Genomic DNA, 23,374 nt, shown 5'->3' with positions numbered 1-23,374 from the left:
TTCTATACAGTATATATATTGAAAGCTTGAATCACGGTGAGCTGGGACTGGGTTGCTGTGTGGTGTCGCAGGAGGGCAACACGGCGTGCAACTGGGCGGCGCGCCTGGGCAACCGGCAGATGGCGGAGCTGCTGCTGGCGCGAGGGGCGGACCCGCGCGCGCGCAACCTGCAGGGGGACAGCGTGCTGCTGACGGCGGCGCAGCACCCGGCCTGGGGCGAGGCGGCCTTCCTCGACCTGCTGGCGCTGGCCGGCGACCGCCTCGACACCAGCTGCCGCAACGCCGTGAGTCGGGACATCTGGGGGTGACAGCGCCGTGAGTAGGAAACTTCTGGTGGTGACAGCGCCGTGAGTAGGAAACTTCTGGTGGTGACAGCGCCGTGAGTAGGAAACTTCTGGTGGTGACAGCGCCGTGAGTAGGAAACTTCTGGGGGTGACAGCGCCGTGAGTAGGAAACTTCTGGTGGTGACAGCGCCGTGAGTAGGAAACTTCTGGTGGTGACAGCGCCGTGAGTAGGAAACTTCTGGTGGTGACAGCGCCGTGAGTAGGAAACTTCTGGTGGTGACAGCGCCGTGAGTAGGAAACTTCTGGTGGTGACAGCGCCGTGAGTAGGAAACTTCTGGTGGTGACAGCGCCGTGAGTAGGAAACTTCTGGTGGTGACAGCGCCGTGAGTAGGAAACTTCTGGTGGTGACAGCGCCGTGAGTAGGAAACTTCTGGTGGTGACAGCGCCGTGAGTAGGAAACTTTTGGTGGTGACACAGCCGTGGGTAGGAAACTTCTGGGGGTAACACAGCCGTGGGTAGGAAACTTCTGGTGGTGACACAGCCGTGGGTAGGAAACTTCTGGTGGTGACACAGCCGTGGGTAGGAAACTTCTGGGGGTGACACAGCCGTGAGTCGGGGCATCTGGGGGTGACGGTAGGAGCTTCTGGTGGTGACAGCGCTGTGAGTCGGGGCATCTGGGGGTGACAGCGCCGTGAGTCAGGGCTTCTTGGGGTGACAGTCATGTGAGTCGGGCAATTGTGGGCGACAGCCCCGTGAGTCGGGAATTCGTGAATGTACGTTGAGTTATGGAACATTCTGAATGGACGTTGGGTTATGGAACATCCTGAATGGACATTGAGCTATGGTACATTCAGAATGGTCATTGCCCGCGCGCACCCCGGAGAGAGCTCGCCGTTGCCCCAGCAGGACGGCTGGACGCTGCTGCACTACGCCGTGAAGAACCAGTGGGCGGCGGTGGCGGGGCGGCTGCTGGACGCGGGGGCAGACGTGGACGCCGCCACGCGCCGGGGCGCCTCGGCGCTCATGCTCGCCGCCTCCACGGGCCACCACGTCATCCTGCAGGCGCTGGTGGCGGCGCGCGCCAACATCTTCCAGGAGGACGAGGTAACCACTTCGTGAGGACCAGACACCACTTCCAATAGGACCGTGTAACCTTCTAGTTTACATTTCCCAGAGAACTAGGTACCATCTCCATGAGGACTGGTTAACATATCCAGGTTACATTTCCGATGGAACAAGGGAACGTTTCCAAAAGAGATAAGTATCACCTCCAAGAGGACTAGTTAACACCTCTAGGTTACATTTCCGATGGAACGAGGGAACATTTCCAAGAGAGATATGTATCACCTCCAAGAGGACTAGTTAACACATCCAGGTTACATTTCCGATGGAACGAGGGAACGTTTCCAAGAAAGATAAGTATCACCTCCAAGAGAACTAGTTAACACCTCTAGGTTTCTTTTCCGAGGGAACGAGATAACACCTTCAAGAGGACGGTGTATTACTGCCAATATGCAGACATAAAATGTCCAAGAGAACAGGGTAACATATCCCAAAATATAGGCAATGCTTCGAAATGACGAAATAACACTTCCAAGGGAAATATTTTCATGATTATGAGGTTACGGTCATTAAAGAACATGTTTATGTACCTTTGAGGACGAGGTGATGTCTCTAGAAGATTGAGGTATTGCTTCAGGTGACGAGAATATTCTCAGGATGGTTAGGAAATGTATCCAGTAGGTTGAGGTAGTATCTCTGGAAGGATGAAGCAGTATCTGCAGTAATGCGAAATAGTTTATCCAGTAGGGTGAAGTATCATATCGGTAGGGTGAGGTAGTGTCTCCAGTAGGGTGAAGTAAAATCTCCAGTGGGTGAATTAGTGTCTGCAGTATGTAGAAGATGTATAATAGGATCTAAAGCAACTTGGGCCTCATAAATTATGAGTCAATCCGAGGGTTGATATAACCACTGGGGATAAATACTAATTGCCGATATTGAGATATAGTTTTTGAATTAGTTTTGGGCCCACCCACAAGATAGTAACTTTCATGATGCATTACTAATATAGCTAAATTAATTGTGAGTAATGATGTATCAGCTATTATCAGGCAAACAAATTAGTAAAAAAAAATTCACTATTTTTTTGGTGGCTACATATTTTGTGGTGTTAAATACTGCAAATACTGCATTTTCTACTGATTTAAATAGAGCATATTATTTTTTAGTGCAACAAGTATTAAATGTTATTTCTTCTCAGAAATTGTCTTCTACTGAGCAATTGGCCGTCAAGTAGTTAAATATCTTTATAAAGCTAACGCTTTGGATTTGAACCACCCACCCCGGGATATTTGCTAGTAGTTGTGGGCCCACCCAACAAATAGCGCCGCATGCCTCGGAAAACATGCTCAGTTTCCACTGTAAGAGTTGCACTTGTATATCTCCGACCTTGTTTTGTGGAAACCACCGCTCATGCAGATATACGAACTCCGTACCCCTCATGGCAGGCATAGGGAAAAAAAAACAATCGTGTTTACAATGAATGCAGTTCGGCAGTCGAAGGACGAACGTAATTTTCCGAGACGCCGTGGCGGTAAGAAAAAAAAAACTTTTCGAACTTTTCATTCGATTTCACGCGAACTCGCTTCCTTATTGAGTTCCCTTGTTGTTTGTTGACGCCACTTACAGTATCTTCCCCTTTCGCTTTCCCGTTCCCTTTTCGCCACCCATTTCTTCACCACCACCCCATCTGTGACGTGTGCGGAGAAGTTAGCGCGAAGAGGGGAACAAAGTGATTCGGTAGGAGCCGAGCGACTCATCGATTCAGACTGAAGGATATTCGATTGGATTCGAACAAAATCTTTCTTCTTCTACTCCCGATGATGATTTTTTTTTTCATCTTGAATATTGTCACAGGCAGACAATGGCAATGTGAGATTTTTTTATACCGAGTCACAAAAAAACTTTTTTTCCCTCAGAAAAAAAAATATATAGGACGAGTTTGAAATTAAACCGTCAAACTTCAGCTGCACGTTTATCACGACCAAATAAGTTGAAAACGTCTGTACGACTTATTATCTTAAATGCTTATCAAGACTGGCGCGCTTTTTTTGAAGTCGGTACTGAACAACATTTTTCTTATAAACAACTAGCGTTCCTAATATCGCTTTTAATTGTAAATGTTCAAAAATCTAAAAAAAAAAAAAAAAAAAACTATTTTTGTATTCATTTGTATAGAAAATATGACATAAAATTGCCAAAATAAAAACCATTTTTGTTGATTCGATCACTACCAAACTTCACAAGATCAGCCACTGGTTAATTTGAAGATTACATGAAAATTTCATCAAAATCGGTCCAGCCATTGTGGAGTCCTTAGGAATCATCATACACACATAGATTTATATATACGTACATATATATATATACACATACATACACACATACATATATATATATATAGAGAGAGAGAGAAAAAAAATTATCAAGATAAAATGCTAAGCGTCAAAATAATACTTAATTGAACACAGTTCTACTGCCACAGCCAAACATGTCAGTGGCGTAAAAATATTTCATTAAAATGATTTTACTACAGCGACCAAATCTGCATGTATAAAAATAGGATGATGTTGGTACGCATGTACGACGTCGATAAACTCCGACACCGTTTGACCGATCGTCCTGAAAGTTGGCACATCGAAGTGTTTTTTTTTTTTTCATGGAGGTTTTTTTATGCCATCCATAATTTTTGTAGCTCGCCGCTAGATGGTGCTGCAGCGCATCAACTTCTAAACCGTTCAACCGATCGCCATGGGTAAACAGAAAATCACAGGTCATAGACATACAAACAGCAGTTGTGTGTCATTTCTCTGTGTCCACCACACTTGTCATGTAGAGCTATACATTTTGCTTTAACTCGCGGACAATACATCACCCTGTGTTCAGCCCGGGCAACGCCGGGTACTGCAGCTATAACGCTGCATAGGCCCCTATATTGTAGTTTATTAAATCCATTATTTCTATACTTTAAAAATACTACTCACTAGTTTTAACTAAACAATTGTAAAGAATAATAAACCTATTTCATAAAATCTGTAGATATTTACCCTACCTGAAATTTTTAAAGATTTAGTTATACATTAGAATTTTTTTTAAATTAATGCTATAATTTTTATTAAACTCATGCATGCAAGCCAACAAACGAACGCATTTGTTATAAAACGATATTTTTTTTTATTTGCTCACGACAGTAAAAATCAACCGATAATATTTTGACGTGACAACGTCTAATAAATCGATGCACGCACGAAAAAGTGTCCCGTTACGCACATTGTTCCGTTATGCTGTGTCCCGTTACGCTTATTGTTCCGTTACGCTGTGTCCCGTTACGCTTATTGTTCCGTTACGCTGTGTCCCGTTACGCTCAAGGTTCTGTTACGCTGTGTTCCGTTACGCTGACGGCGAGTGCAGTAATAATAGGTTATGTTACAATTGACTAAAAATTATGGTGATTCATATAATTGATTATAGATATTTGATTACAGTTTATTTATACGAAAACTTGTTCATAATTATAATTAAAACTTATAGCTAAACGCCAGTTTTAAAAATTAATTACAAGTCATCTACACGTGAACTGTTTCATCGACTGTTTATAAAGTGAAGTGAAAAGTTAATGTGGTTTTCATTGCTTATTAGAACAACAAATTCGGCAATAAAGGTTAGTTATTCTTGCATTTTAAAAATCTGATTACTAGTATAATTTCAAGTATTTATTCTTTTATTATTAAAATAAAAATGATTCAATTACATTCATAAAGGTATGCAATCATTTCATCAATGTTTTGTTATGACGTTGTCACGTTATAAACTATCGTCCGTAAACCGACTTTACATACAACCAATTTTTTCATGTGTAAAATTCTCAGCTCTCGGTATGCTGCATTTGGTGGGAGTAACTCCGTGAATATGGAGCGAAAGTCATGGAACGAGATTGTGTAACCACGGTGTTATAATATTCGGTGGACGGCGTGAACCAAATAGCAATGATAATTTACTCTCACCTCATATTAAAAATTCATAATAAAAATTTTGATTAATTCGTAAAATTAGAAGTGACTTACTGATAGAAATTTTTTTTGTGACAATAAATACCACGCTAGTGTTTTTTTTTTTAATCGTGAAAGTACAGATATGTATATTTTTTTTTCCTCCTATGTTCAGCGCGGATGCACGGCTTTCTGCTACTCGATCGCCTTCATGATGCGCAAGCGACTGAAGGATCCCAGCATCTCCGTGCTGGTCCTCAGCTCAGCCATACGGACGGACGGACAGTCCGTCGGCATGGACGCCTACTTGGAGGTGAGCCGCGGCAGTCTGTCTCGGGAAGCCTATCTTTTCACAGACGAGAGAGCCACGCCCGAAGTTGCCCCGAAGTTCATGCTCGCTATTTTTCCCCCGTACCACAACAGGTGTATTTATTTGGAGGGGGAAAAAATCACAGGCGTTTATTCTCCAAACGCGCGGGTTTAACTTATAATATGTCATGAAATATTATAAGTTAAACCCGCGCGTTTAGCAAGAAGTAATTTAAAGAATTATTCAGTAAATGAAGATGTACGGTAAAATGAACGGTAAAAATGAACGGTATCTGTTTGTTTTTTTTTTTGGGTCAAAGAAGCATACGATAGGTTAGCTACATTATAAATACTTTAAAACATTGTGGATGGTTGGTTATATTAACTAAGTATAGCTGCATTAAAAAATACTGTAAAATCATTTTATGGTTGCTTAGCAAATAACTTTTTAATATGTAGCTATCCAGCGCTTGGAAACCGTTCACGTGATTTCACAGTGTCTTTAAATGTAGCTATCCTAACCAAATCAACCGTCCACAATGTTTTAAAGTATTTATAATGTACAGTGACGGATTTAGGGGAGGGCAACCGGGGCGAAAGCCCCGGGGCCTACACAAACGGAGGGCCCCCACAATAGAGACTTCGGAAAAAAAATCTTTCAAATTCCGACAAGTAAACACTAGTAAACATCTTTTCCTTTGATATTGTTTTTTTCGCTGTTTTACCTTTACCTACAGTACTTTGTACATACATGATTATATTATTGTTAAATATTAACATAAATATTCATTAACACTAAAATTTAATTTCATATAATTCTTGTCTCCGATTATATTTATGTATGTTTTTTTTAAATACTAAGAGAATCTACTTGATTTCACAATAAATTATTTATTGGAAAACTCGACTGAAAAAAAAAATTGTTCATTTTATTTGGAAAATAAATTTGGGGCCAGGGGGCCTCCGCTCCTCTGTTGCCCCGAGGCCTCCAGACCTCTAAATCCGGCCCTGATAATGTAGCTAACCTAACCTAATTAACCATTAGTATAATTTTATCAACACCGCCATATTTATTTACAATGAACAATAAAAAAAACCGAAGATGCACGATCAGGAGTTTGACTCTCTCGTCTGTTAAAAGAAGGCTTCCCGTCTGTCTACGGCGACCTGCGCGCCGGCAGCAGGAGGAGACGTGACGCGAGGAAGTACAGGCGGAGCGCACGAAGCCAGACGAAACTCACCATGTTCTTACAGCGCCCGCCTCGTCAGGGGTGTAGCGTGTGATAGCGAGGCGGGATGATAAGCGCGATGCTCGCTGGTGCTTCTAGCGCGTTATCTCCTCTGGACTGGCGCGCAGTCTTCTCGTCGTCACAGGATAACTGTGAGATTTGAGCGGCGACCGTAACATTATACGGCCGATAAATGAAGATAAAGGCTGTAATGCAAGTCCCTCAAGTGCTTTCGAGAATCTTTACTGGTTGTTTTACGCCTGAAAATACTCTGAAAACATGCATTTTAGCCATCTTAACTCTCCTATGAACACAATTAAAAATCTTAACCTGAAATCAAAAGTACTTTTCGGCCCTCAGCGAACTCTTAAATGTTTTTTTCGTAAACAGACCCCACTCGGATATCTTGAGTAGTTTTGATATCGCGTTGTTTTTCCTGAAGCTCTGCGCACCGTGTGTGTGCCCGGGTGGTTGGGGGCCTTAAGAGGCCTGCCTAGTAAGTGCGATGCTCGCTGGTGCTTCTAGCGCTGTGTCGCCTCTAAGCGCAAGGCCGTGGACTTCTCGTAGTACATTGCTTGGCAATTGTAAACACTTGCGCGACCTTGTGCGGTTGTTGCACATCTGTTGAAATTGCTTGTGACAGAACAATCATATGAATAGATATATAGTGTTTAATTCACAGAAATAGCCCTTAACAAATACAGCAGAGTCTCGATTAAACTGTTTTAATGTGGACCGTAGTAACCTCGATTAGAAAATCTTGAATAACTCGGGTAGAATAAACTTTTAAACGTTTATTTGGCAACAGGATGGAGCCCTTCGCCATAGGAATCTCTTTGCACAAGAGTGGTTGAACGTCGAAGTCTCTGACCGTTGGATTGGTCGAAATGATCGAGACAGCAGAGCTGTTTCTTTTTCTGTGACCTTCACGTTGACCTGACATAACACCATGATTTATTTTTCCTGTCTAAGTTGATAATTGAAGATGCTATTGCTTTCATTACTCAGACATGTTAGCCAATGTGTGGGAAGAATTGGACTTTAGGTTGGACGTTTGCCGTATAACTAAATGTGCGAATATTGAACATCTGTAAAAAAAACTAGGGGATTTATGCCTTCAATTTGATGCATGATTTATTAAAAATAGTCTAAATTAAACTGTTACGATATACCATTGAAACTGAAACATTCTTTGATGGACACCTTGGTTGACAAACTGTTGTTTGTGTCTGCGCAGAGACGCATGAAGCTGCTGTGCAAGCCCCCGGATGGCGTGCCGGACTACGTGAGCATCGTCTCGGGCATCATCTCGCTGGTGCTGCTGTTCTTCGCGCGCTTCGTGCGCGGCGGCTACGAGCTGCTGCTGGACACGGGCCTATTCCGCTGCGTCGCCCAGGTAGCCAGTCACCCAGGTATCAAGTCGCCCAGGTAGCAAGTCGCCCAGGTAGAGGGTCTTCCAGGTAGCCAGTCGCCCAGGTAGCCAGTCACCCAGGTAGATGGTCGCCCAGGTAGCGAATAGTCCAGGTAGCCAGTCACCCAGGTAGTCAGTCGCCCAGGTAGCCAGTCACCCAGGTAGTCAGTCTCCCAGGTATCCAGGCGCCCATGTAGCCAGTCGCCCAGGTAGCCATGCGCCCAGGTAACGGGTCGCACTGGACGTAGAAACCAAACCGCGACAAAACCCGGCACCACCGTCCACAACCACTGGCTCCACATCAACACCATGACCATCACAGAGCACATCCAAGCCCATCACCAAACAATTGTCTGCATTCTCCCGTCGATTCTCGCGAGGTGGATGGCTCGTTTTGCCCCACTGGCTCACTTCTCCGGGCTACTTTCTGCCTCGCATGTTCCTTGTAGTATTACAAACTGGTTCCCAGTTTAAAGAGGGTGACAGTCGCCGACTGCGTGCCCCGCAGGCGCTGCTGCAGCACGTGGCACACGAGGCGTACGCGCGCGCACTGCTCTCCTTGCTGCTGCAGCTGCTGCTGCCGGCGACCGCCGCGCGCAGCAACAGGCCCGACGCGGCCGGGCTGTTCGCGCGCGAAGGCGCTGCAGACGCCTGCCTCGGCGTCCTCAAGTGGTGGGTCGATCTCCGCGCAGCCACGCGGCAGGATCCCCAACTGCCGAGACCGAGATCTGGCTCTCTTTTTTTTTTTAAAGTAGTTTCGATCCCACCCACTAGATAGCAGCTTTCATAATACACGATTTCCGTAAAAGAATGTCCCAGTTTCAATGGTGCATCATCACCGTTTTATTTAGATTCTTTACAAAAAAAATCATACATCTAATTGAAAATAAACTAACCACGTTTTTTTCCCCCTTACAAATGTGCACCTTTAGTTATACGGCACACATCCAACCCAAAGTCGAATTCTTCCCACGCTTCAATTCTGTGTCTCGATTTTGGAAAAACATCAGGTAGCGGCAGAACGTATAACACGATCTTTTGTAAAGCCCAGAAGTTAAAAATGAAATCGCGTGGTGTTACTTTGTATGAATGTGGAGGCCAACGAAAAGACCTATTTCGTCTCGACCCTTACGACCAATCCAACGGTCAGGGACTTAAACCAAACATCGTATTATGATGCTTTCTTAAACTTTAAACGAAATGCACTTAGAACTGAAATTACAGATTATCTCTAAGCAAATTGCAGAACCGAAAACCAAATCAAAACGCTTTACACTAAGTAGTCAACATTTTGCGTAGGTGGCGCTGCAAGCGATAAAACAACAAAGCCGTACTCGCGCATGTTCTTATCTAAAATTGTTTTGATTTACTATTTAATTTTTAACTTGAACCAACACTCTACAACGCTTACAAATCATACTATAAAAAATTATAACTGGTACATTATTTTGTGGACAAACTGTATAATATCAACATCGCTCGAATTTAATTCAATTTGTTTTACTAGCCACGTATTTTGTGTTGTGGCACACCAGAAATTTTATATCTCCTACTTATTTATATATAATATGCTTTTTTTATTACAAAACAGCGTTAAGTGTTGCTCATGCAGTTTAAATAAATATTCGCCACGTATTTAAATTAATATTATAAATCTAACACTTTCGATTTTAACCTCCTGCCCGAGTTCCCCCCCCCCCCCTTTTTTCTAGTAGTTATGAGTACACCCAACAGATAGCGTCACATGTCGCGCAAAATGTGGTTTCATTTTTCACTGTAAGAGTCGCACTTCTATGTCTGGTCTCACTTCTTGTTCTATGCTCACAGCGCTTCAGATTTTTCCCGTGGTGCATTCGTTACAGACGTCGGTGGGATTGTTTCCCCCTTATTTTTTGATGTGTAACAGCTTGGATTTTGGTGGGGAATCATTTCGTGAGTGGAACGGAATCTACCTAAACTAATCGTGCATAAGAGCATAGTGAATCTCCAACAATGATAAATGTTTCGTTTCCCCCTTTCCCCGTGCAGGTACAAAAACACAACCTCGTCGGAAGAAGTCAAGCGTGCCGCGATGATGCCCCTCATCGTCGCTTGCTCATCGAAAGGCAGCGCCCGGGTCTGGCTCCAAGAAAACTACGAGTCCGTCCGAATGTTTTTCAAATACGAGGGCTGGTGCCCGCCGAGCTTCAAGTGCGGCATGGACAACGAACGCCTCGTCCTGTTTGCGCGGAAATACCAGTCCTTCAACACCCTGATGACCAACTTGAAGAACGGGCTCGACATCACGCACTCCGCAAGATTCAAGAAGTCCAAGGCAGAGGGCGCCCAGCCCCAGGCTTACCAGGATTGCCACGACAGGGCGAACACGCAAGAATCCAAGTATTTCCAACTGGAACTTTTGAATGAAAACGGCTGTGTGCTGGGTCCCCACGCAAGTGCAAATCGTGTGTCCCTGGTGCCTCGGGAAAGCAGTGATTTTGTGGCGAAACTTCCAAACGTGATTTTAGATCCAGAAAATGATGAAAACCACAATTTTTCAAATCTCGAAGAGAGTACCCAAAATTGTATTGGACTCAGTGTTCGTAAAAATAATACATCAGGGAAAGATAATGAAATTGGAATTTTTCCATTAAACGAATCACAAGTAAGTAACCATTACCTTGAAAAATCAAATGATGAAAATAACAATAGTGACATCAATGTCGATGTTTCCAACAATAACAATTATCTCGGGGTTATCGGACGTCCTAAAAGGAATACCGAAAGCAGTGGTTCTAAAAGCAAATGGTCCCACAACACAGATATATTTCCACATCAGTTCATTGTGCATAAAACCGGTTCGGGAGATGAGCAACCTTTAGATAAATCTCAGCGAATGAAAACCATTTTGGATAGTACGTATCACATGGGCAAAAAAATTCTCGCAGCTTGCAACAAGACAAAACCAATTGTTCAAACACAAGATGAAACATTTAAGATTGAAACCACCCCAGTTCCTCCCTCAAACATTATTATCAGCTACCAGAAACACATGGAAAAAAGTGAAACAGACAGTTCCTTTTACGATAATTTGATGACATGTTTGGATCATAGTAAAAATGCATTTTCGGATCACAGTCTCAGTCCAGATTTGCGAGCTTTGCATTTCTTGTTTAACAACTTGGCAAGCAAGTATGTCCACTATTGGAAACTTGATTACTTGAACAACTATCCTCTGTCGACAATTTCAAATATGAACAACCTAGTTCAAATGAGAAAGATTATACCGGTTTTGGAACATCAAAACTTGTGCTATTTAACCGAAGTTTGGAACCGAACAAGCACTTATCTTCAAACAATAGATGATGGAGAACTCTTTAACAAAAAAACTTTAGGTATTAGATATATGATACTTAAACTAGATAAAGCACTGGACAAGAAAATAGAAAAAATAAAACGTATTGGTGCAACCCCAATTCAACCTGATGTTACAAATGAAAGTAGGCCCACTGAAGTTAAGGAAAAGGCCCCAGTTTCGTTAAACCGAGCAGACACAAATCAACCCAAAACTGAAGAGGATCATTTGCAGGATTGTAACCAAGTAGTGAATAGTGTAATCGGTTATTTGAACCTTGAAGATGAAGTTGATCTCACAGAAGAGAACAACGATGAATACGATTTTCTTTTTAACGACAACACTTCCGAACATTGCGGCAATGATGATGTGCAACACGATAAACCACAAATAAATGGAGTACTTCAAAGTCAAAACGTAGTTCACCAAGACCCCTTTCTTGAAGTTTGTATTGATAACTATCTTGCACCCGACAGCAATAGCAAGTGCCAGGAAAAAGCACTTGATGCAAACTGTAAAGTTAACAAAGAATGTGAGATAAGAAAAACTGATGAAAACATTTTCAAGAAAGAAGATGAAGGGCGTGGAAAATTATTCGAGAAAGAAGAGTCTACAAAATTGTCTACGAACAAACTTCAAGATAGTTGTTTGTTGCCTAACGCAAGCAAAAACACCAAATATGCATCCCAAGATATACCAGTTAGTAAATATATATACAATCTTTCAAAAACTGCTAATGCAACTACTTGTGATAAACCTGTTCACAAAATATGTACCAAGGTACCTCCCCTCTTATATTCTGTAAATGATGGGGTACTACGAAAAAGTTCTCCAACACAATTTTTGAATGGAAGTATAACTGAAAATTTTAAAAGCACAAAATCACCTAAAAATTTTCCTAGGCTTATAAATGTTATGAATCATGACCATTCGTCCAAGAAATCCCTGCACTTGGAAACAGAACCTGCTAAAGTGCAAATTGCAAAACTGTATTCTGATTCGATAAAAAGCGAATCATCATCGGTGTCTACTGACTGCTCTTCACCGAAGAAAAATGACACAAATAACACCCTTGCGGATATTCAAACTGTCTATGAAATAGCATCCGCAAACTGCGAAGCCGGAAAGGAGCTGCCCAGAAGGAAATGCAGCGTGACAATAGCAGACAAATTGTTCCACCTTGCTCTAAGGCCTCAACCATCCAAAAATGATGAAGAAACTCCCAGCCAGAAGAACGCTCAAATAAACAGCGAGCAGTCGAACACAAGGTCATCTGGTGTCTTTCTTACAACTCATACCAACCAAAACAGAGTTTCACCTTTGAAACTTGGCAGGTAAGACAAAAAGATTCCATTAAAAACCTAATTGAATTCTTAAGAAATAAAAGTTATTTTTAATAAAAATTAAATTAAAGTCCGTTTATAGCTTTATTTCCGTAATTTAAGAATAAATAATTTAGATTGCCTATATTCAAATAGCCAAATAGATTTTAGTGAAGGTTATGGGAAAATATAGCATATCTATAGCTGCTAATATTCGAACAACATATTTAAAATTATTTAGGTATTTTAGCTATGTATACAAAATAAAATGTCACAAATTTGACATTGCTAATATAGATGTTTTAACAACGATTTTGCTTAACACTAACAATGCCATTCCTTCAACGTTTTTCTAACGTGAACAATTGTAAACTGAACAAACACAAGAATTGCCCTTTCTTGTGTCCGCTGTGGGAACCTTCCATAATGTTCGGAGTGATCTCGGGGGATTCAGGCTCCCAAGCAATGCAGCCTGTTGCCTGGGTCCAGTCCAACCCTGGAAGCCTGGAGAGTGGACTTCCAGAGCTGATCGAACGGAAGTCCGCGCCAGCTCGATGAAGGGCTGACTGCTGTGAATGTTGAAAGCTAAGTTCCTCTGTAACCTGCCCGGACCAGGTGAGACATCTGTAAGCATGCGGCTGTCAGGATCGACGGAGCAGCTGACAGGTTGATGAGTTTCGTATGCAAGCCATCCACATTTCAATGCGGGATTAGGTTCTTATTTTCTCATCCAATCAGACAGCTTTGTTTGAACTTACTCTTAAAATTTGATAGTAAAAAGCATTTGTACTCACAAAAAATCTCTCAAACTATATTCAAAAGAAAACCCTGTCATAATTGGTTTCAACGTAACATGGCCAACCGCAACATTGTCTTCAAGATTATATGGGTTCCCAAGCAACTTGGTAGCCAACTTGTAGTTAATACATTATGTCGTGTTAAATGGTGGACCTCCATGAAATTCAATTATATATTTATTTGTGCTTTTACTGTAGCTAATGTATAATCTCACTGATGACAGCTCCTACCTGCTATAGAGTGTTTTAAACACATAATATAATACAAGTTTAAATTCGAGTGTGGTTTTCGACATTCATGGTAGGTATGACTATTTGTTGTGTTGTGTTAGTAAAACTTAACTTTTCCCAACTCACTGGTGCTCCCAACATACTGAAGGTTTCATCTCATTGAGAATATTCTCAATACAGTGTCTATTTTTCGACTCGCCCATGAGTTCTTCTGATATTCGTTGACGGGTATCTGCCCAACTGTATCTCTCATGGAACTATGAGATGTGAGGTTTGATGGCTTCAGTCTTGCCACTTGTAAACCCTCGACCATTTTCGACTGTCTTCGGCTCCGGGCGCCTTCTCGGGTATCTTCAACTCCGACCGCAATTTAGCCCGACTGCTATCCCTTAAGGGTGTCCAGTCAGAGGTGAATTCATGTTAGTGGGGCGGGATTATATGTTATTCTGGTATGGTGTCGCCTCAAAGCGCAAGGCTCTGAACTGGCTAGCAGTCTTCTCACTATGCATAGGGCAACTATGACATGAGAGCAGTAACCATAATATTAATATGAACTTGAAATGCAAGTCCCTTGAGTGCGTTCAAGAATCTGCTCCGAAAACAGAACTATTCATCTGCCCTCGGTGTATTCTTAAATGCTTTTCGTGAACAACCACCACCCTGGTAGCGTTGTCTCTTCTGAAGCTATGGGCAGTGTGTGCGTGCCCGGGTGGTGGCTGATGTTGAACCGTGCGTCCCCAGCGGCAGAAAAAGAAAATACACCACATTGGTAGTGTTGTTTCTTCTGAAGCTATGTGCAGTGTGCATGCCCAGGTTGTGGCTGATGTTGAACTGTGCGTCCCCAGCGGCAGCAAGAGAACAGACACCACATTGGTAGCATTGTTTCTTCTGAAGCTATGGGCTGCGTGTGCATGCCCGGGTGGTGGCTGATTTTGTACTGTGCGTCCCCAGCGGCAGCAAGAGAACAGACACCACCCTGGTAGCATTGTTTCTTCTGAAGCTATGGGCTGCGTGTGCGTGCCCGGGTGGTGGCTGATGTTGAACCGTGCGTCCCCAGCGGCAGCAAGAGAACAGACACCACCCTGGTAGTGTTGTTTCTTCTGAAGCTATGGGCAGCATGTACGTGCCCGGGTGGTGGTTGATGTCAAACTGTGCACCCCTAGCGGCAGCAAGTGAACAGACACCACATTGGTAGCATTGTTTCATCTGAAGTTATGGACAATGTTTGCTTGCCCGGGTGGTGGCTGATGTTGAACTGTGCGTCCCCAGCGGCAGCAAGAGAACAGACACCACATTGGTAGCATTGTTTCATCTGAAGCTATGGACAATGTTTGCTTGCCCGGGTGGTGGCTGATGTTGGACCGTGCGTCCCCAGCGGCAGCAAGTGGGACCGCCTGGCGGGCGCCTTCCTGGCCATGTCCCCGGCGCTGCGGCAGACGGCGGAGGGCGGCAAGCTGGCGGTGTCCCGCCGCGAGGTGCGGGCCAGCTTCAAGGTGGCGCCCTCGCTGGAGCTGGGGGCCGGGGCCGACGGCTCGCCGCTCGCTGTGCGGCGGCTCCGCAGCCCGGGGGAGGCGCTGCTCGCCGCCGTGGGCCCGCTGCTGGGGCTGTCGCACCCCAACGTGCTGCCCTACCTGCTGGCCGACCGCCTGGACGGGGACCTGCTCGTCGCGGTGCCGCTGTGCGAGCGCAACCTGGAGCAGCACATGGCCGAGCTGCGCGTGGCCAGCGCCCTGCGCGCCGAGGCCAAGGACATCACCTGGCAGGTCCGTCCTTTCCTCGTAGTCTGCCCACGCGTTAGACTACTTTTTTACCTCCTAGGATAACATACCTCGCCCATTCAATTGACTACACGTCATGTAAAATCAATTTTAGTCCTTTGCTATCCCATATACTCGTTGTTTGTCCATGCAATAGATGATATGAAATGTAAAAAGAATTTGGCCCTTTGCAACCCATACACTCTTGGTTCGTCCATGCAATCGATTACGCATGTAATATAAAATTTCTTTGGCCCTTTGCTAACAAAACACACACCTTTCGTTCGTGCAATAGATCATATGTAACGTAAAATCAATTTGGTCCTTTACTGGCCCATAAACTCTTGAGTCGTCCATGCAATAGATTCAATGTAACATAAAAAAAGATTTTGGTACTTTGATACCCAATACACTCGTGGTTCTTCCATGCAATGAATCACATGTAACATACAAAGACTTTGGCTCTTTACGAACAAATATACTCTTCCTTTGTTTTTGCATATTAATTTTAATATGACTTTGGTTCTTTTGCATTTCCATATACTCGTGGTTTGCAATAGATTATTTATAACATCAAAATATTTTGGTAATTTGATACCCAATTTACTAGAGGTTCGTCTATACCAAGCCAACTCAATGAAATTTACCTTCGGGCCACTTGCATTAATATGAAATTTACCTGAGGTTCTGAGGAGTCGAAAGTAAAAAAAAAACGGCGAAATATTTACATTTTTTTTCCATAAACTTCAATGTAATAAATTTACAAAAAAAAAACTGTCATCAGAGATACTAATCATATTATGTTCCAAGCAACTATAAATTAATTTTACAAAAACAAAATAACATGTTAACCAACCAACCTGACAAGCACTTAAGTGTGAAAAAAAATGGCTGGGCCCGTTCTTCGTAAGTTCCATGTACTGAGGCTCATAACTGGTGCGAGAAATGTGTATTAATCTTCCAAGATTGTCATCCTTTAAACAACTTCTGTTTTTTTTATTTTTTTTATTTGATGGCAGTCATTGCGCTGAATGTGTTATCGCAGATCCATGTTGATCTAAAAATGACAGTATTTTAATTGTTATCTCTGTAATAGCTGGGAGTGTCTTCATTCTACTTAGTTCAAGTCAGAGGTTTATGAGGTCGGTGGATGTCTTGAAGAGCTAATTTTAATTTCTTTACCCTTGTATAACTTATATAATTCAAGAAGTTTTACTTTAGTTAAATTTTTTTATTTTTTAAAATGACTAAGTAAAAATAATTAAACACTACATGCTTGAATATAGAAAGTATTTTCAAATTACTTGATGTATTTTGTTTGAGTTTCTTGTTAATTATCTTGGGAAAATTGTTCAATTGAAACAACATTGACATTTCATTTGTTGGAACTTTACCAACTCGTCAAAAATCTATATTAATTGAATTGTTGACATGTTATTGTAAAAATGTTTTGTGAATTTCTTTAGATAATGCGAGGTCTCCAGTTCCTCCACTCCTTGTATCCACCAGTCGTACACGGCAACCTGAAGCCTAGCAACGTTCTAGTGGATGCTGCTGGTGTCATACGACTGGCAGACTTTGGTTTGGGCCAAGTGAGTATGGTACTGTAATACTTCTGCACTCCTCACTTCCCCTCACTCCTCACTTCTCCTCACTCCTCGCTTCCCCTCACTCCTCACACCTTCCCCTCACTCGTTACACCTTACCCAAATCCTCCTACCTCTCCCCTGACAGGCACATGTTCTTCTGGGACAAGTCCAAGAAGTGGGACTTCCTGCAAGAGATTTAAAATGCAGCTACCCAACAGTTGCCTCATGATTTATCGCATAATACAAAGTTAAGCAGTACTGGGCTGCGATTCTTTGGCCCCTTCTTTCATATGCATATTTTCGCATACATGAATGACCAGGATATTCATTACTTATAGTAATCCAACAAAATATTAAACAATTATCATCAAGAATTAATAACAAGAAAATTGGTATTTCTTAATGCAATATCTACAACACTGGCTTGTTACAGCTTGATTTAAGAAATATTGCTAGTCCGGAAACCAAAATGTTTAGTGAACACGAATTATATACAACAGGCGATGTTAAATTGTAACTCTTGGCCTTCAACATTAATCTTACAGCATTTAATGCAGAACAAGTCTGTAATACAATATTAAATTTACACTGTTAAAAATCGAAGAGAGAAAGGACGAGCGGTATCTTTTACGAAAAACATTTTTGAAGGTTTGTTTCCATATTTAGTTTTTTTTTAAATATTTTTATAAGTGTAAAAATGGATGTAAAAAAAAAACAAGTTTTCAGAATGATCTCTAGGCATAAAACACCCGGTAGAGATACTTGAAAGCACTGAAGGGACTTGCAATATACCTTTGTCTTCATTTCTCCACCATATTATTTAACGGTTGTCATTCAGATCTCAGGATTGCCCTGTGCACAACAAGAAGACCACAGCCTTGCGCTTAGAGGAGATACCGTGCTAGAAGCACCAGCAAGCATAGCAGGCCTCCCTAACACAAACACATCCCCTCAATCCGGAGACGACTGCCATGGCAGGTTATGATGCGGATATCCCTGATCTGCGTTGGCCTGGACACCATTTCTGATGACTTCGCCGTGGGTCTGAGACCGACTAGAGGTGTTCCTCGCGAAGGTGCTGTGGCAGCCGGGCTGCAAGGCCCACCAGTCGGTGGTGTGGTGGCCTCCGGAGTACCTGGAGCCGTGCGGCCACCGGCGCGCGCCGGTCGTCACCGCCAAGGGAGACGTGTTCTCGGCGGGGCTCGTCATGCACTACGTCGTCACGGGCGGGCTGCACCCTTTCGGCGACACCCGGCACCAGATCTTCTGCAACATGGCGCGCGGGGTCCCCTGCCTCAGGAGCAGCGAGGCCGACCTGGCGCACCTGCTGAGCGCGATGCTCGCGTCCCGACCGGCCGACCGGCCGTTCATCCGCGACATACTCAGGCAAGCATCGCCCGGAGTCGGGCACCGTTGGAGTACCCCGGGTAGGGTATGTCGAGGCGAAGACACGTCCGGAGCAATTTTAATGCTCGGAATGTTACAGGAAGTACAGCGATCAAAAAGAGAGTAGTGTGACTTGTATACAGCCGGGGTAGGCAGGGGCGCAACAACAAGGGGGGAAGGGTATTTTGCCCCCCCCCCCCCCCCTTTTCTGAAACCTTGAAGTGGGGACAAACGGGGGCAAAGAAAGTACTGTGTAATCAATTTTTAGATAATAAAACTGCTTAAATAGCACAATTTTCCACCTTGAAATACGAATTTTCCCGGGGGAGGACCCCCGGACCCCCCGCTTCAATATGGGAATCGATGATTCTTTATAAATAAGTTTATTGCCCCCCCCCCCCTCTTTGGAAATTTAGTTATTGCGCCCCTGGGGGTATGGTAAATCGAGGCAAAGGCATGATCGGATCAACATCACAGAAAGTACAGCGATCAAGAAGAGAGTAGCTGTTATTCGGTGCCATGTTTGGTCCACTTGCACTTATATGGTTGGGCGAGGTGTTGTCGTTTCGGATACATTAATTCCACACCGGACACGATATTCTGAAGCCTTTTCCACGCTGTTGGAAACTTGAGTTTTCAGGTATAAGGCCAGAAGGACGTAAATCCGAGACGAAAAGTGGGCGGAGTTTAAACCATTGTAAATGAACCAACAGTCACATATACAAGTCATATTTTAACTTATTTATAACCATTTAGAAGTTATGGGCTCGCGGCAGATGGATGGACTTCGACAAAGAACGAAATCCCAAATCAACATGTTATGGTTTAATGGCAGTGGTTGTGTGTTAATATGATAACAAAATAATTTAATAATCATTTCCCGATGCATATCATTTGTCAACCAATTACCTTAACCGAAGAGGTAAATTAGCCTGTGCAAATTTGTCGATATTTGTTTTGTTGCAGTTTATGTCTTAAGCATTCATTTTTCTATCGTACCATAAAATCATAACTCAAGAATTTTGCTACTAAATTTAGCGAGAGCTGTAGGAGCTTAAGTCCCAAGCTTTAGTTGAGCCATTAAACATTGGTACTTATATTACAAGTTATGAACATGTGGCTGTTGGAAAAGGTACCTATTTCAGAAGAGGTTAATCAATATTTACTTTTTGCCAGCCACATGAATATAGAGGTTGGTGGAGAACAGAGTCCAATTAAGAACAGCAGGTTTTTTTTTTATTCTCCTGTAAAATAGTACAATTTTATCTTAGGAAAGTTTGATTTTAAGATACAGATATGACTAACAAAAAAAAAATAGAAAACAGAAACCCACAAGTATTATCGTTCTAATCCATATTTATTAAGAATTTAGTATCCACCTGTTATTCGATGACTAATGGTTTTTTTTTTTCTGTCCTGTAATACTTTTGTTTTAAATTTGTGTCGTCCTGTCGTTGCAATTATTTTTTGGCTAATCTCAGGCAATTCTAACAGTACTGATTACATATTAAAGAAAAATTAAACTAAAGGAATAACATCTACATGACACAGAGTTAACTTGGTTAGACACTATGATGGGAATGTAAAATTGCATGGAATTAATTAAATGAAAGGAGGAGGGGAAAAGGAAATTGAAGTACTCCAGGAAATCCCATCCGACTCAAGGAAAAATCCACCAAAATTCTCTAATGAAAAAAAAAGGGAATTGATCAAATCGAAGTGGGATCAACTCTGTGGATGAGGCGAGTGATCCAATAAACTTCACAATTTATTTGCCTATCGAGGACAACCACCTTCCCCCACTACTCATACCTTCCCCTCACTCCTCACACCTTCCCTCCACTCCTCACACCTTGCCCCCGACAGGCACGTGTTCTTCTGGGACAAGTCCAAAAAGTGGGACTTCCTGCTGGCGTGCGCGGGATTCGAGCAGCAGGGCGCATCGTCGGCATCGTCGCACTGGGTGGCCAAGCTGTACCACTTCATCGACAGCACCGCCGCGGCGCTCAACATCTTCGAGAACTGGGTGAGCGGAGACAACGGCGTGTTCAGGAAAACTGGTATGGTTGGGGCAAAGAATATAATAAATAAATCTAGGGTGAATATCCCGTCTGGTACCATAGATGCCACAATTCATACACTCCTTTATTTACTGCTCATAAGATCATATATTATTGGTTCTTTTAACTATTCTTACATTAGGGAATATTAATTTTAAATCATTTTGTGATCATACACTGTTTCTGAATCACACCGGTTGTCACAAAAATACCCTCAGGAACACTGGCGGATCCAGGATTTTGGTTTGGGAGGGACTTTTCCCAGCTGAGGCTACGCTTTATCAAGGCAAACACTAAAACAATAATGGAACCAGATGCTTTTGGAGGGGGCTTGAGCCCCTTAGCCCCCCCCCCCCCCCCCTTTGGATCCGCTACTGCTCAGGAATATACAACAAAGATGAATACAGAAACACACAGAAAACAAGCCAAAATCAGTTGATGACAAATGTTTAATGCCTGTACAATACATGGAATTCCGTAGCAGCAATCAGTCATAAAAAAAATTACATCAAAGGCAAACACAGTGGGGAAACAAATGATCAGACAGTTGCAACAAGAACAGTAAATACAAACAAAAACCTTGGACAACATGGCAATGGACAAACGAATCCAATGATGACTCTGAACAGGTAATTTGAAGCAAATTAGTTTGGTACACAAATATTTGAAACACATGTAATTTTGACTTGATAAAGCAGCTAATTTTATTTTGAAAATAAACATACGAAAACCACAACAAAACTATTGTAAAACTCTTTGTTCGTCACAAAAATAACGAAAAATGCAGCATTGTAGCCTCGCTTCACTGAATGCTTGCCCGAGAGTGATTAATTTCCCCCACCCCCGACATCTATGTTCCTAAATGTTGCACTTTTCGTCGTCCTCTGATGAATCTTCTTTTCGACTCGCCATGCCGTCTGTTAAAGAAGTTGCACTTCATAAGTCTCACTGAGTAGTCGCTGTGTTTCATGACGTCACGGTTCCTCCTCTTGAAGGTGGGGATCGTGAAGGCGACGTTCCCGGAGGCGGCGCGCGAGCCGCCCACGCTGTCCGCGCTGCTGCGCTTCGTGCGGCGGTGCGCGGAGGCCGAGCGAGGTGCAGGGGGCGGCCCTCCGGGGGCGGCGGCAGAGGGGCGGCAGCAGCTGGCCCGCTACTTCCTCGCCGCCTTCCCCAACCTGCCGCTGAAGCTGTTCCGCCTGCTGGACGGCTCCGGCCACGCCGCCAAGCCCCAACTCGCGCACTTCTTCTTCGAGCCGGAGCTGGTCCGGCGGTGACGTCATCGTACCGCCCCCACCCCACTCCTCGCCCAGCGGTGACGTCATCGTACCTCCCCCCCCCCCACTCCTCGCCCAGCCGTAACTCATCGTACCTCCCCCCCCCCACTCCTCGCCAAGCGGTGACTCATCGTACCTCCCCCACTCATTGCCAAGCGGTGACTCATCGTACCTCCCCCACACCACTCCACGCCCAGCCGTGACTCATCGTACCTCCCCCCCACTCCTTACCCAACAGTGATGTCATCGTACCTCCCCCTCGCTGGTGGAGACGTCATCATCTGCCCCCACCCCTTGCCAAGCAGTTACATCATTGTACCTCCCCTCCCCGAGGCAGTGATTCTCTTCGGCTGCTCCGCTTTCGATTCTTGTATTCGTGTATTTTTTAAATAACCTTATAGCCTAGTCATATGTATTTTTTAGTTAGTTTTGTTACAATACGTTTAGTGTATGTTGGGAAAATGGAACACAAAAATCATTATTTTTATATATATTTAATACAAATGAAAAAAAATTATCGACCATTTTTTTTAATGTAAACACAGCTTGATAGTTTATTTACATGTAAATAGTTTTCTATTTTGTGTTTAAATGTTTTGTTAGGAGCCTTGGTTTGTTTTGTTAATGCAAATTTATTAAAATAGATACTATGTAAACGTTTGTATTAAAAAATTGTCATATTAAGGTACCAGTGCCACTTGTCATTTCCATTGAGCAATAATGTGTGCTGATTGAAGTGAAAACTTCTTTTGCCACGCTGAGCGATTTTTGGTAGAGGCAAAACTTATGGGTTCGCGTCACCGACATGCTAGTGACGTGTTGCGCCAGACTGGCGACGCGCAGCGGCCTGTGTACATGGGTAAAATCTTGTGAGTTCGCGTCACCGACATGCTAAAGTAGCTAGATGTAAGTGAAGTTAAATTTACTGCGTTGAGCGATTTTATTTTATTTATATATTTACGCAGTGGATGTTTATTATTTGTGGATTTAAGTTCATGGGGGGGGGGGGGGGGGGGTTCAAGAATAAAACATCATTTATTCGAATTTTAAAGTTATAAGTTTTTCATTTTATTTATATTTTCTAAGGAAATTTTAACGTTCTTGTGTGATACATATTGCGACTATTGGCTATTTTTTAGTAGGTAGTTAAGTTGAGGTTATGTTTTTTCTGTTGTTTATTTATTTACGTAGTAAATTTTTTGAAATGTCAGGTTATTGATATATGAGAAGTAATGTTGATTAATTGTGGATTTAAGTTCTTTTGTTTCAATGATAAAACTTCTTTTCTTCTAATTTTGAAGCTATTGTTGGTAGGGGCAAAACTTATGGGTTCGCGTCACCGA

The 23,374-nt window shown here is 43.1% G+C and overlaps 2 protein-coding genes across 2 annotated transcripts in view; one reads left to right on the top strand and one right to left on the bottom strand.

Moving 5' to 3' along the window:
* The window catches only part of LOC134540302 (uncharacterized), a 394,175-nt gene that overhangs the window by 313,874 nt on the left and 56,927 nt on the right, over nt 1-23,374 (bottom strand). The gene's annotated exons all lie outside the window — the stretch shown is intronic.
* Nucleotides 1,140-22,031, top strand: LOC134540269 (uncharacterized). The gene is made up of 10 exons (XM_063382927.1): nt 1,140-1,388; nt 5,508-5,645; nt 8,108-8,266; nt 8,790-8,953; nt 10,310-11,774; nt 14,917-15,050; nt 15,341-15,728; nt 18,387-18,697; nt 20,564-20,762; nt 21,753-22,031. Exons 1-10 carry the CDS (start codon nt 1,140-1,142, stop codon nt 22,029-22,031), a joined length of 3,486 nt encoding a protein of 1,161 aa, XP_063238997.1.

Source organism: Bacillus rossius, chromosome 16, assembly GCF_032445375.1.
Source record: "Bacillus rossius redtenbacheri isolate Brsri chromosome 16, Brsri_v3, whole genome shotgun sequence".
NCBI classification, from domain to species: domain Eukaryota; kingdom Metazoa; phylum Arthropoda; class Insecta; order Phasmatodea; family Bacillidae; genus Bacillus; species Bacillus rossius.
Note: the sequence above shows the minus strand (reverse complement) of the source record. Positions and strands in the feature narration are given on the sequence as shown.

Coding starts and splice junctions, on each gene's coding strand:
- LOC134540269 (XM_063382927.1), top strand. CDS start 1,140: ATGGTCATTGCCCGCGCGCACCCCGGAGAGAGCTCGCCGTTGCCCCAG. Junction 11,775..14,916: donor ATGAAAGTAGGCCCACTGAA/GTTAAGGAAAAG, acceptor GTGCGTCCCCAG/CGGCAGCAAGAGAACAGACA. Junction 15,729..18,386: donor CCAAGGACATCACCTGGCAG/GTCCGTCCTTTC, acceptor TTCCTCGCGAAG/GTGCTGTGGCAGCCGGGCTG.